Source organism: Sturnira hondurensis, unplaced genomic scaffold (assembly GCF_014824575.4).
Source record: "Sturnira hondurensis isolate 20B ecotype Veracruz unplaced genomic scaffold, ASM1482457v3 Scaffold0022201, whole genome shotgun sequence".
Classification (NCBI taxonomy): domain Eukaryota; kingdom Metazoa; phylum Chordata; class Mammalia; order Chiroptera; family Phyllostomidae; genus Sturnira; species Sturnira hondurensis.
Window position 1 is genome coordinate 447,340 of NW_028094832.1, and position 12,936 is coordinate 460,275.

The following is a 12,936-nucleotide window of genomic DNA, read 5'->3' on the forward strand; positions in this document are numbered from 1 at the left end:
TCCATCATCCATCATCTTTAACAGTATTTGATATATGGCAAATCTTTTTTCATCCAATGTGTATGACCCAAATACTCTCCCCACCAAGGTAACTTAAGTCTTACATGTTTTGTTTTCATCTGTAAATATGTCTGTATGTATCTTTAAATAATCAGAACTTTAAAAAAACCCCAAACAACCACAATGCCATTATCATACCTCAAAATAATCAATACTTAATATCATCTAATATCCAAAGGATTTATAGTCCCTTGATTGCCTCATAAATGTCCTTTTAGTTCACTTAAATCAGGACCTAGGCAAGGGCCAATTATTTGGTTGATATGCCTCTTATATTTCTAATTTTTTTTTTAGCGATATGTTGGAAAACTTGACCATCTGTCTAGTAGAATTCCCCATCTGGACTGGCTGACTGCACCCTGTGGTGTCAATATCCCCTGTATCTCATCCTAAACTAGTAGTTATAATTCTATAGGTGTGAGCAGGTTTTGTGTGAATGTTTGTCCAGACCCTTTAGAGGGTCTATTTCTTATTGCATCACACAAGAAGCACAACAATGTCTGACTTTTTGTGATCTTGAAGCTGACTGGTAGATTCTGATGTCAGCTTGATCCAGCCGATGACTTTCAGCAGGTACTGATGATCGTTCTCTAGAAACTTAATTTTATTAGGGGTTGCAAAATGGTGATAGTGGTGATATCCCAATTACATGATTCCTTCTTCCTCATATTCCTTCATATTTTAGCTCCAATTCTTCCTCAAAGAACTTGCTTTCTTCAACTATTTGGTTGGTCTTTGCACAGAAGAGGCGGGATAAATATATTATTTTTCTTTGCTAGTTTTTAGAGTAATGAATTGGTACCCCAACAACCTCCAAAGGTGACCAAGATATATTTTTGTATCATTATAAACTCCTATATCTCTAACACGTTGATATGTGTCAGCTGACTGTGGTCATTATATACTACTATCTTTAAGCTAGTGGAAATAACTTAAAGTTGGTTTCTGTGTACATATGCTGTGAACCCAGTAGTCTTTCATAGCTTCCTTGCTTTCTGGATCACTTTGTACATTCCCTACCCCAGACCTGGAATCAGCTATTTCTCAAATAAGCCTTAAGTACTTTTACTGGGGAACTTTAGAAGGTTCCTTTTGAGTGTATCAAAACAGGTGGGGTAAGTTTTTAAAAGGTTGAGAATCACTGCTTTTTTTATATACAAACCAACATTCTCTTCAAAGCTATAAAAGAACAGGAACTGTAATTCCAGTTCCTTGTTCATTCTTCCCCAAGCTTCAAGTGTAGACATGGAGATTACAGATGGTAATCAAAAGTAAGTATATACTGTGATCATCCTTCTCAAACTCTTACTCATTCACTCCTTCAATCCACTCAGCAAGTAGGAAGAAATACAGTCACTGTTCCTAAAGATCTCACAATCCAGTGGAGGAAATTAATGTGTATATAAATGTAATACTGAATGGTAGGTGTTTTAACAGAAATACGGATAAAGATGGTAGGTAGCAATCATCTGAGAAGTTATCAACTAAGGATATGATACTTAAATACTAAATCTTACAAATACTGAATGAATACTATTTAATACATTATTTTGAAAACAATTCTCCCATCCAAGTACTAACCAGGCCCGACCCTGCTTAGCTTCCGAGATCAGACGAGATCGGGCGCGTTCAGGGTGGTATGGCCGTAGACAGCAATTCTAAACTTATACAGATTCAACTGTATTAAAAGATAGTGAAAAAAATCCCCAAAATGCCAACTATGCTATATTTTCACACTATTCTAAGATTTAATCACCGACTATCAATAAATTTAAAAAATATGTATTATACCTGATGGTAATATAGCTACCTTAGAGAATCTAGAGCGCAAGGAATTGACGTTGAGTAGCTCCAGAAACAGGGGTGCATTCTTGTACCATCAGCTATAAAGTACATTACTGGGATGCTCAGAATGATTATTAACTCAGTATGAGTATGATCTACTTCACAGGTAATTGGCAAGCAAAACAGGATTCATTTTAGTAGTCACTAGGTGTTGGAGAGCATGTTGTAGGAAGGTTTGTTTTGTAAGAAGCAAACAGTAATGATTAACTGTTTGTTTAGTAGTTAATAGTACCATCATTGGGACAGTAATGATAGTACTACTGAGTGCACAAAGGAAGTTCAAAATCATCTATGCTCTCATCTATACATACTGATGTGTGCTTTGCCTTCTTAATACAACCTCTTGAAGATCATACTGTAAAAGTACAGAGTTCTTTATTTTTTTAATAAATTTTAAATAATTCCACAAAAGGCTCTGTGTTTTAGTTCCAGTTAGGGTACTTCAAAATTTCTATGGTTGTACTATCAGGAAAGTGTTCCAGATAGTTCTTTCATTAGAACCTTAAAAATTTTATTGAAGAACATGTTGTATTTTTCTATGACTCACTGAACATTCTCAGCATAGTCTTATTTTATCACACAATTCTATGTGAAAAGTTAAGTACCTGAGACCTAGGGGAGATACCTTCCAGAACTATCTCTACTCCTCCCCATACTTTCTTTAACTTCTGAGTCCATTGTTATTACCTTCCCCCCTCTTTTATTTTTTTTCTTTCACATCCTATACCAACAAATGTGGACTACTGATTCACTCACCAAATATTTATTATGGGTATTACATTATTACTGTTATTAGTACTGGCTGCTAACACTTACTGAGCACTTTTTATGAATTAAGTATCCTACTAGTTGCTTTACCTGCATTATCATATTTAATTCTCTGTAAAGGTTTTTTTATTCCTATTATGCAGTTGAGAAAAATGAGAATCACAGAAGCTAATACTCCTAGTAACTATCAAACCTGAACTCAAGTCTATCTCCAAAACATAGGCTATTTATTATTTTAATTTTTTTAAAATTTATTTCTTCCCAGCTTTACTGAGGTACAATTGACAACTAGAGATTGTATATATTCAGGTTATACCATGCTTTTTACATCTACACTGCAGTGATGTCATATATGTATATATTGTAAAATTAAACAACCAAGTTAATTAACATACCCACCACTTCACAGAGTCAACCTTTTTTTTTCTTGGTGGTGAGAACACTTAAGATCTACCCTTCCAGCAATGCGTATTATTAACTGAAAACATTTAATACTATATTATATAAAGAGCCAGGAATGTCTGGAGAATTCTAATCAGTTGAGGATGACTACAGCATAGGGTGTGAGGAAGAAGGAATGGACAAGTATTCAGGCTACAAAAGGCAGGACTCCAGACTACCGACCTAGGCAAGATACGAACTTTACTCTGAAGGTATGGAGAACAACAATGGGGTTTAAGCAGGTAAATATATACTAAAATCCGAATTTAGAAAGACTTTGGTAGAAGTCAGGAGGATGGATGGGAGAGTAAAGGTAGGTTCACACAAATTAACTATACAGATAAAAGGTAATAAGGGTGTTAACAAAATGTCACTTAATAGCAAGTATAAATATTGAGTCTTTAAAATTTTCGTACTATTTCAAACTTTAATTTGTCAAGAGTAAATATATCTTGAGTCCAAATTACTTTTTCCTATCTCTATTTTAACAAATTGAAAACTAGTTTTTGATAGGAAGACCCAGTTTAATCAAATGAGAAGGCACAACCATCACTAAATATTCAGAACCATGGATTTCTAAAATTGTACATACTAAGAAAAATAAAAAAATTTATTAGTTGTTTAGTAATATTAATTGGAAAGCTTACAGATTAAATTTAAAAATATAAAAATGAACTTTTTAGAACTGGGATCTTAGGCTTTGTCTAGTCAATTTCCTTCATTTTTACAGATAAGAAAACTCAAGTACAAAGAAGGCACAGTACTTGCCAAATATGCTTGAGATGCCTATTTAGGATTAGAACCCAAAAGTCTTGACTCCTATTTAATGACTTTCTCACTTTCACATGAAGATCTGGAACTCTCCTGGCAAAATAGGAGGGGGAAAAGTAAAGCAAGCTCACAGTAAGAATAAACCATGTATCAATGCTTTATATTGGGATCTTGCTTAATTCTCACATCTACTTTACAAGGTAGGTATCATCCACATTACTGATGGGGTACAGAGACTACATGACTTGTTAAAGGCGGCATGACTACCAGACACCAAAACTCATCTCTTTTCACCATAGCACATTAAAGCCAGCAAGAAGATCAAAAAGTTTTCTTCTCACGTTTTAAAAAATACCAAGTTTGTACTAATAAATTCAGAAATCATTGAACACTGACCTGTAACATGCACCTGGATACAACAACTTCAGGTACTTCAGGAAATTTTTGTCGCAGGTCATGTAAAACCTGAAAATCAATTTGGTGGCTTCCTTGGGCCATTCGTATATTGCCTGATCAGGACTGTTTGTACAGTAGGCAATTCTAGGCCTTAGTGGAAATAGAACTCATCTCTTCTGTCCAAGCATTTTCTGTGAAAGAAAGAAAAAAAATTTTAATGAGAACTGATTACAGAATGAATACTGTTGCGGATTTAAAATTTCAATACAAAAGGGTATTGTGCTCTAGTATAATATATACTAGATTTAATATAAACTATAAAAATATTACTTAGTCCTATAAAGCTTTATACTATCTTTTCAGTTTATAATTCCTGATGGCAAACTTTAAACTGTCTAATTCCTACATATTTTTATGCTTTATAATGGCTATGCCAAAGGTATTTAAGAATTACTGTCAAGGGGGTCTTCTCTCATTCTTTTAAAAAGGGAAACTGAGGAACTACTGATTTTTTTCTTAATGATTAGAGGACAGCCTGAGGAGAGTAATTCTCATTCTACACAAAATTAGGATCCTAAAAAAGTTTGGTTCTGGTTCTACAAAAAACTTTGCATACTTTGTTTAAAAATGATCTATAACCCAATACATTTGATATTTTCTCTTAATTTTCAGATTTAATCCTTAAATGTATAATCAATTCATTCTCAGGGGCTTAGTAGAATTTTATTCCATGTTTCTTTTACACTAGTATTTAAAGAATACTAATGCTTGCTTCGACCCTCAACCCCACTTGAAAGGTTCTGATTTAACTGGCTGGGGAGGAGCCTGGACATACCTATTTTTAAAAGTTCCTCAAGTGATTCTAACATGTGGCCAAAGTTGGGAACTATCTGCCTTATTTTTATTCCTAATATTCCTAGTGTAAACCATGCTGGTTCTTGAAAGCTTTTTTGGGATATAATTAATATATAAGTATATTAAACCTAAGTAACTTATTAAAATATTTAAAATCATGGCATCTGCTTAATAATTAAAATATATTTAATTTTAGGATAAAATTTAACAAAAGTACAATCTCTTTAAAACAAATTTCTTATCTGCAGTACTTCTTTCAACCACATAAACATAAGCTAAAATAAATAGAAGCCTGTGGACTCTACGAATGTAATAACTGGATCCCTGATCCATTATTGTATATCTAGAGCTTTGAAGACAGTTTTCAGCATGACAGTAGACATTAACTATTTTTGCGTTTAAATTTAGTTATGATAGAACTCCTGAGTCCTCAGCAGACTAAAAGCTCACTTAGATAGCATGCATAGTAAAGACTTTCAGCTTTTTATTATCATTTGATTAAATTTTACTTGATTCAATGAAACTTTAGCTTGGTTACACATCAGGTGAAAGCACCGCCAAACCAAATTATCTGCATTCTAGATTTCCCAAATCTATTTCTATGTAAAACACACACACACACACACACACACACACACACACAATTTCAGTACTTAAAGTCTTTCTACAATAGTGTTGCAGAAAAAAGGAGTACTGAAATTAGTAAATGATATATTTAATTTTTAAATTATTTTTAGAGAGGAAGGGAGGGAGAAAGAGAGGGATAGAAACATTAATTGGCTGCCTCTTGTACATGCCCCATTTTGGGGACTGATTCTGCAACCCAGTTATATGCCCTGACTGGGAATCGAACTGGCGACCTTTTGCTTTGCAGGATGGCACCTAACTGAGCCACACTGGCCAGGGCAGTAAACAATATTTTAAAATAATTTAAGGGGTACTGCTCATCTTGAGAAAGCTGCCCTTGACTTCAATCAAGCTATATCAGTTCTCTGCCCCTTCTTCTTTCGGGCTAAAACTGCTGGAAAGGGTTGTTTATATTTATGTGTTATTTCCTTCCTCCTCATCTCTTTTAAACCTACCACAATCAGGCTTTCATAGTTTTTCCTCCATTGAAAGTATTTAGCAATCAATGCAATTATAGACCTTCAGGTTGTCAAACCCAAAGGTCAGTCCTCAATCCTCATTTTACTGAATCTCTCCTTAGTCACTTCATCATTCTTCTTAAAAATTTATTTACTTATTTATTTAGATTCTAGGAAGTGGGGGGAGAGAGAGACAGACAGACAGACAGACATTTATTGGTTGCATCTTTTTAAAAAAGATTTTGTTTATTTATCTTTAGAGGGGAAGGGAAGGAGAGAGGGAGAAATATCAATGTATGGTTGCCTCTCATGTGTCCCTTGCTGGGAACTGGCCCGCAACCCAGGCATGTGCCCCCACTGGGAATCGAACCCCAGTCCTCTGGTTCGCAGGCCCACGCTCAATCCACTGAGCTACACCAGCCAGGGCTATTGGTTGCATCTTATACTCAACCTGACTGGGAACGAACCAGCAACCTAGGCATGTGACCTGACCTGGAATCTAACCCATGGGACAATACTTCAAGGCACACCAGCCAGGGTTACTCCCTCATTCTTTAAACAATTTCTTCTCTTGGCATCTGAGATTTATACTCTTCTGGCTTTCTTCCTACCCATTGGCAGCTTCTTCTCAGTTCTGTCAGATTCTCTTGCTTTTCTGGAAATCTAAATGTTGGTGGGCTATGGAGTGCAGACCTAGGGTTTCTTTTCAAGGTAATCCATTTAAACACACTGCTTTAAACAGAGGCTTTGCAAATTTATATTCCCAACTCCAGGGGAGCGCTCCCTCTTGAGTCCCAGACTAATAGAGCCTGCTGCCTGCCTGACATCTCCTTCTGGATATCTAAAACTCTTCATTTCCTCCCATCCAAATCAATTCTTCCCCAGTCCTTCTCATCTCAGTAAATAATAGTACCATCATTCATCCAGTTGCTCCTTCTCTAAAGTCCCATATCCAATCCATCATCAAGTCATCTGAAAATAAATATTCTGAATCTAACCACTTTCCCCATCATAACCTGCACATGCCTCCTAAGTGGTCTTCTCCCTGCCTTCACTGTTTGCTCCACACGCACCCCTACTCCAGTGAGCAGAGTGATCTTTGTGAAAAGTAAACCACTTTTCACAGGGGGAAAGCAATCACTCCCCCTGCTCAAAGTCCTACAACTGGCTAACTGCTACCCCTCAAACTTCATCTCCTACCACGCTCCTTGTTCCCTCAGTTCTGAACTGAGCCTTTGGTTCTTTGATTTCTCAAAGAAGCCCCAATTTTAAGGGCTTTTGGACTTGCTGTTCCTGGTGCCTGGAACATTTTCCCCTCAGATTACGTGCATGGCTCCTCCCCAGAGATCATTAAGATCTCTGGCCAAATATTACTTCCTCCGAAACCACTTCCTGACCAATCTATCTAAAATAATGCTATACTTGTCTACCTCCACTGCATTCTTACACTCTGCTTTTGCTTCACAGCATTTTATTTATTTTCTATGTAGCTATGCCCACAATGTTAGCTCCAAAGGAGCAAGAACTTTGAAATTTACTGCTATCTCCCCAGAACTTAGGTCACACCTTTTGATGAAATGAAGGTTTTCACTGTATGGTTTCTTCCCATTACTTTGTTTCAAAACATATTTCCATGAGCTAGATTTGGAAATATATATACAATTTGAGGGAGAGGCAAATAAATTTAAACTCCTTCCATTATTAAAACATATACAGAAATTTCTAAAATTCTTTGTGAAACTCATCACACCTGCTTGCTTTTCTAATAAAGACTGTCAAGTACGCAAATGCGGAAACTGTTCAAATGTATTTAATGTATCTGAGGGCTCCACTCCCTGTAATGGCTAAGCTCCTACTAGACCAGCTCTCACCATAACAACTAGAAACAACAAAGTATTAAAAAACAACTACTTGCAGGCAGAAGGCAGAAACAGCAATGAAGCGGTGGTGGTGCTGCTGCTGCTAGGGGTGGGGAGAAGGGACTCAGTACTTGGAAGATGGAATGGGGCGACTTTCCAATTTTTAATGGCTTTCAGCCAGAGAGAGCAGAGGTAACACTGAGACAGAAAAGCTGCAGTTTTACTCGCTTAATGAACCAAAGGACAGACTGACATAACCACAGCAGCTGAAAACCTAGTGAGTAAATCACAAAAAAGAAAAAATCAAACACCCCCCCCAAGCGTTGAATTCCATGTATTCTATCTGTACACACTTCTGATCCCCAAACTACACGTATGGGAATGATTCCAAGCAGCCAGGCTAAGGTTAAAATAACAAAACTGAGATTTCACTCTACAGTTTGAGTTCAGCCATGTTAATTAAAACAGACAAGAGAGTAAACAAGCAAGCAAACCAAAGAACCAAACATCAATACACACTGGAGGAACGCAACAGAATGCACAACCTCTACAATCTGGCATTCATAATGCCCTTGCTCTCCAGGTCACAGAAGCTCCTGGATTAAAGGCACATCAATACAAGTTCGTAACTTAGATAACTATTTTAACTTGCCCACTATTTTATCTTCTGTCTTTCTCCTTCTGCCACCAGACTGGATGCCTGCCATCTCAGTTTATTTTGTCGCTATCAGTCATTTTTCATCCTTTTTATTATTCAAAAACAGAGATTAAAAGGCGGCATGGAACATTAGGAAAAACTGTAGAGAACAGAGCAGGAAAAAGGTAGGGCCCGAATCACGAAGCGATTCAATGGCCTTATTATAGGCCATTACAATTTGGAAGTTTTATCTTCAAGGTAATGGGAAGCCACCAAAGGATTTAAGCTCAAAAGCAGGGAAGGCGACATGAGAGTATGTATATGAGGTCTGTCCAGAAGGTATCCAGCCACATAATATTAAAAATAGAGACAATGATTGAAGAAGATACAAGAAACACTGTACATAGGACAATGATGCCTCAGTCCCCTTCAAAGTAGGCACCTTGGGACCTTGCACAGTTCCCCAATCACCATCAAGGGCCCTGTTGTATTTTCCTGAATGTCACCTATGATCTGAAATCTCTTCCCTTTCAAAGGTGATTTCAGTTTTGGGAAAAGCCATAAGTCGCAGAGCACCAAATCTGGGCTGTAGGGGGCTGAGTCACATGAATGATTTGATATTTCAAATGAGATGTGATGCACGAGCAGGTGTGTTGTTGTGATGAAGCTGCCAATCACCAGATGTCCATAGCTGTGGCCTTCTGGATCATACAAATAGTTTCTACAGAGGAATGTTCAAGCTTAATACAAAATGTAATGCAGATTTGTTGCTCTACTTGCTCATTTTGAATGCAACAGCCACACAGTACACACGCTCACTCAATGCTATTTACTGCCTCCACTGACTAGTACAGTGAAGTCGTCATTGTTCATGCATATGCATTCCAGTCCACTTTCCTTGGCTGCCAGGTTATATGGATGTTGCACAAACCATTCTCATTATATTAACAATGGCTGGACTTATTCTGGACAGATCTCATAAACAGACAATGGCAATAGTGTGGAGAAAAAGGTAAAAGGATATGTGAGAAGCCCAGTTAGAAAACTACTGATGTAGACTAGCCAGGAAATGGTAATAAACTGTAATTGTAGAGTCAGCAATGGAGACTGAGTAGAAGAAGAAACTTAAGATATATTTAGGAAGTAATAATTAACAGCACTTGGTGATGGACCAGATATTGGGGTACAGAAGGAGGTGTCAAGGTTGATTTCTGATGTGCTCAATTGTATGGCAGTTCCATTTATAAACTAGGGAACAATGGAAAAGGTCTAAGACTATATATAAACTAAGGGGTAGATTACAGTTTGGTTTTGAACATGCCGAGACCAGGGAGGGAACATTCATTCATTCATTTACTTTTGGCTATTTTTTTTCAATTACAGTTGATATACAATATTATTTTAGTTTCAGGTGTACAACATAGTGATTAGAAATTTATGTAACTTATAAAGTGACTTCCCCCAATAAGTCTTGTATCCATTTGATATGTTATTATAATATTATTAATCATATTCCCTATGCTGTACTTTATATCCTCATGTACCTTTGAAACACTAAAACAGAGATATCACAAGAAGAAGTTGGAATATATGGGTCTGGAACTGAGGAGAGGTCTCGGCTGCAGATAAACATTTGAAAAGCATTTCTGGTGTTGGTGTTTATCAAAACTTGAATGCAGACAAGCTAGATAATCCTACCATATAATTTAAGAATAGTTCACCCTGGCTGGTGTGGCTCAGTGGATTGAGTGCGGGCCTGTGAAGCAAGGGGTCGCTGGTTTGATTCCCAGTTGGGGTACATGCCTGGGTTGCAGGCCAGGTCCCCAGCAGGGGACACATGTGAGGCAACCACACATTGATATTTCTCTTCCATTCTTTCTCCTTCCCTTCCCCTCTCTCTAAAAATAAATAAATATTTAAAAAAATTTTAAGAACAGTTGAAAATATTCTTGATTATAAACATAAAACATTATATAGTCATTACTAATTTCCCCTAAAGGCCAACATTCTTTACAGCTCAAAGGGACAAGCTTGCCACCCTGAATCTGCTTTTGGGAATATTGATTTTAAGTTGTTTACTAAAACACAAGATTTAGAGAAAACTTTTGACCCTCCCCCTTTCTCGCCCAAGAGGCTCGGACAGAGAAACCTGCTTCACGAAGGTCTTAGGATGTACTCATTAGGCTAGCTACCATATATCCATCCCATTGTTTGAGTTGCCTAGCAAGAATTTTCTTGCCATGTATGTTCCTCTCTTCCTCAACGAACTGTAATTGCCCATTCTCACTTCTGAAATCTAATATCCTCCCCTTTCTTTCTATGTAAGACAAAAATGTCTTATATACCCAGTGTTGCCTTACTGTCTTTGGAACTTACATGGAAATTCTCATGTCTATGTGAATTCTCATGCACATGTATTAAAACTTTGATTTTCTTCTGTTAATCTGTCTGCTAGTTTGATTATTAGCCCAGCCAGAAGGATTTTGAGGGTGGGGGAGAAATATTAATATTTTTTAGGCTCTTATAAGCTCAAACAACAAAACAGTATATATACAAAAACTGATTTTCAAGTATCTTAATTTTTTTGTTCAGGAAATAAATTTTAACATGACACACATTACAATAAAAATTTAAATAAAATTAAAGAAGAAAACATGTACATAGTTTAAAAAGTCAAATAGTACTACAGGGTTTATCAGGGAAAGCACCACATTCCCTGCATCATGCCTCCTCACACTTGTCCTATTCTGTAGAGGTAACCACTGCGGAAGGCTCTGATAGACTCTAATGCTAATGTTTTAGTATCATGTATAACTACATACATATAATTTTATCTTTGTCCCATTCTTACATGACTGAGTTTTACTTGAACACAATTCTGTTAACAGAAATATACAGTTCATGCTGAATATCAAGGAGAAATAAGATGTACTAAAATTCACTTCTCAACTGCATTAGGATTCTCCTTTAGCTTATCAAGATGGTAAGGAGGTCCTTCCACTTTAACATATATACCATGGTAAAATGTAATTGTGATTTTTACAGTAACCATTAGAGAGCCATCTTTTACAGTAACCAAAAGAGTAACCATCTTTTCTGTGAATACTGGAATCTTGATTTACACAGGATCCTAGGAGATTATCCTGTAAAAGTATGTAATCTAAGAAGAGGTTAGAGAAAGGCCACATTGCCTAATACACTCCTTGCAAGACTTCTCTTTCACACATCTGTCCAATTTTACCTCTTAAAACCAAACCTTGTCAACAAATTCTTTAAAGTAATGTTAGTTCCAAAGTGAAGAAAGTAACATGTTCATTCCTGTACCCTAAACACTTAGAAAGTGTATGGCAATTAGTAGATGCTTAGTAACTATTTGTTGCAATAAATCTCTAAATATGCACCAGAATATCTCTAGATTTAAAGACTAGTAAAAAAGTGGTATCTAGCTCTCCAAACTGGTGTTTTTTATATCCTCAGCTGTAAGTCAGTGCTGCTATAATACCTGTTTTGAAACTGCAAATTTGTCCCAGTGCAATTGATATACTAGTGAACAACTTGAGCATTAAGTAAATTTTGCTGTCTTGGACATGGACAACAGTGTGGTACATGTTGGGGTTGGGTGGTAGAGGGTATGGGATGATAAATGGTGATGGAAAATAATCTAAGTAAATTTTGCTGTGAATTTGACTGTGAGAAACACTAGATGAATGCAGAAACCATACTTTCCTGAAACAAGCTATATACGAATACACAAAATGTGAATATGAACACACCTCAAATGTCTGCCAGCCACCTCTCAGCTCAGAGCACCTGCGTGCAGTCTGTCACACCCATCCACACCTTGCGTCACAATTTTCCTTCTAATTTCAGAACCCCCCCCCACTACTTCACAACAATAAGCTCATTTCCATAAGCAAACTTCAGGCTTTTTCAAAGCAAAGAACATCTACTATATAAAAACACTGCATAAGTATTTACATAGTTTTTTAACCATTAACATTTATACTACTGTGTTTTCTGTAAAAGTTCCTATTTTTTAAAAATGTTCACCAATGAAGTTTTGAGTGTTATACTCTGAATTCCATTTTCCCCATAAATCTTGTGATGTGTTTTTTGCACAATTTAACAGAACTGTCTGTATTGCAAAGACCCTCTGACCTCAACAACTATTAACACTAACTTCCCCAGAATGTTTAATGGGAAGGTAGAATCTTTCGAC

At 36.6% G+C, this 12,936-nt stretch overlaps 1 protein-coding gene across 9 annotated transcripts in view; it reads right to left on the minus strand.

The window, feature by feature from the left end:
- TAB2 (TGF-beta activated kinase 1 (MAP3K7) binding protein 2) overlaps positions 1-12,936 on the minus strand; it is a 73,538-nt gene that overhangs the window by 27,434 nt on the left and 33,168 nt on the right. For 8 of the 9 annotated variants that reach the window (XM_037034828.1, XM_037034835.1, XM_037034834.1 and 5 more), the window contains 2 exons: positions 4,282-4,472; positions 3,879-3,978 (listed from right to left, as the gene is read on the minus strand). In XM_037034828.1, coding sequence (XP_036890723.1) covers positions 3,879-3,978; positions 4,282-4,343 — 162 coding nt within the window. In that variant the 5' untranslated portion in view covers positions 4,344-4,472. The remainder of the gene's footprint in view (positions 1-3,878; positions 3,979-4,281; positions 4,473-12,936) is intronic. The other variant, XM_037034833.1, reaches the window with a different exon arrangement.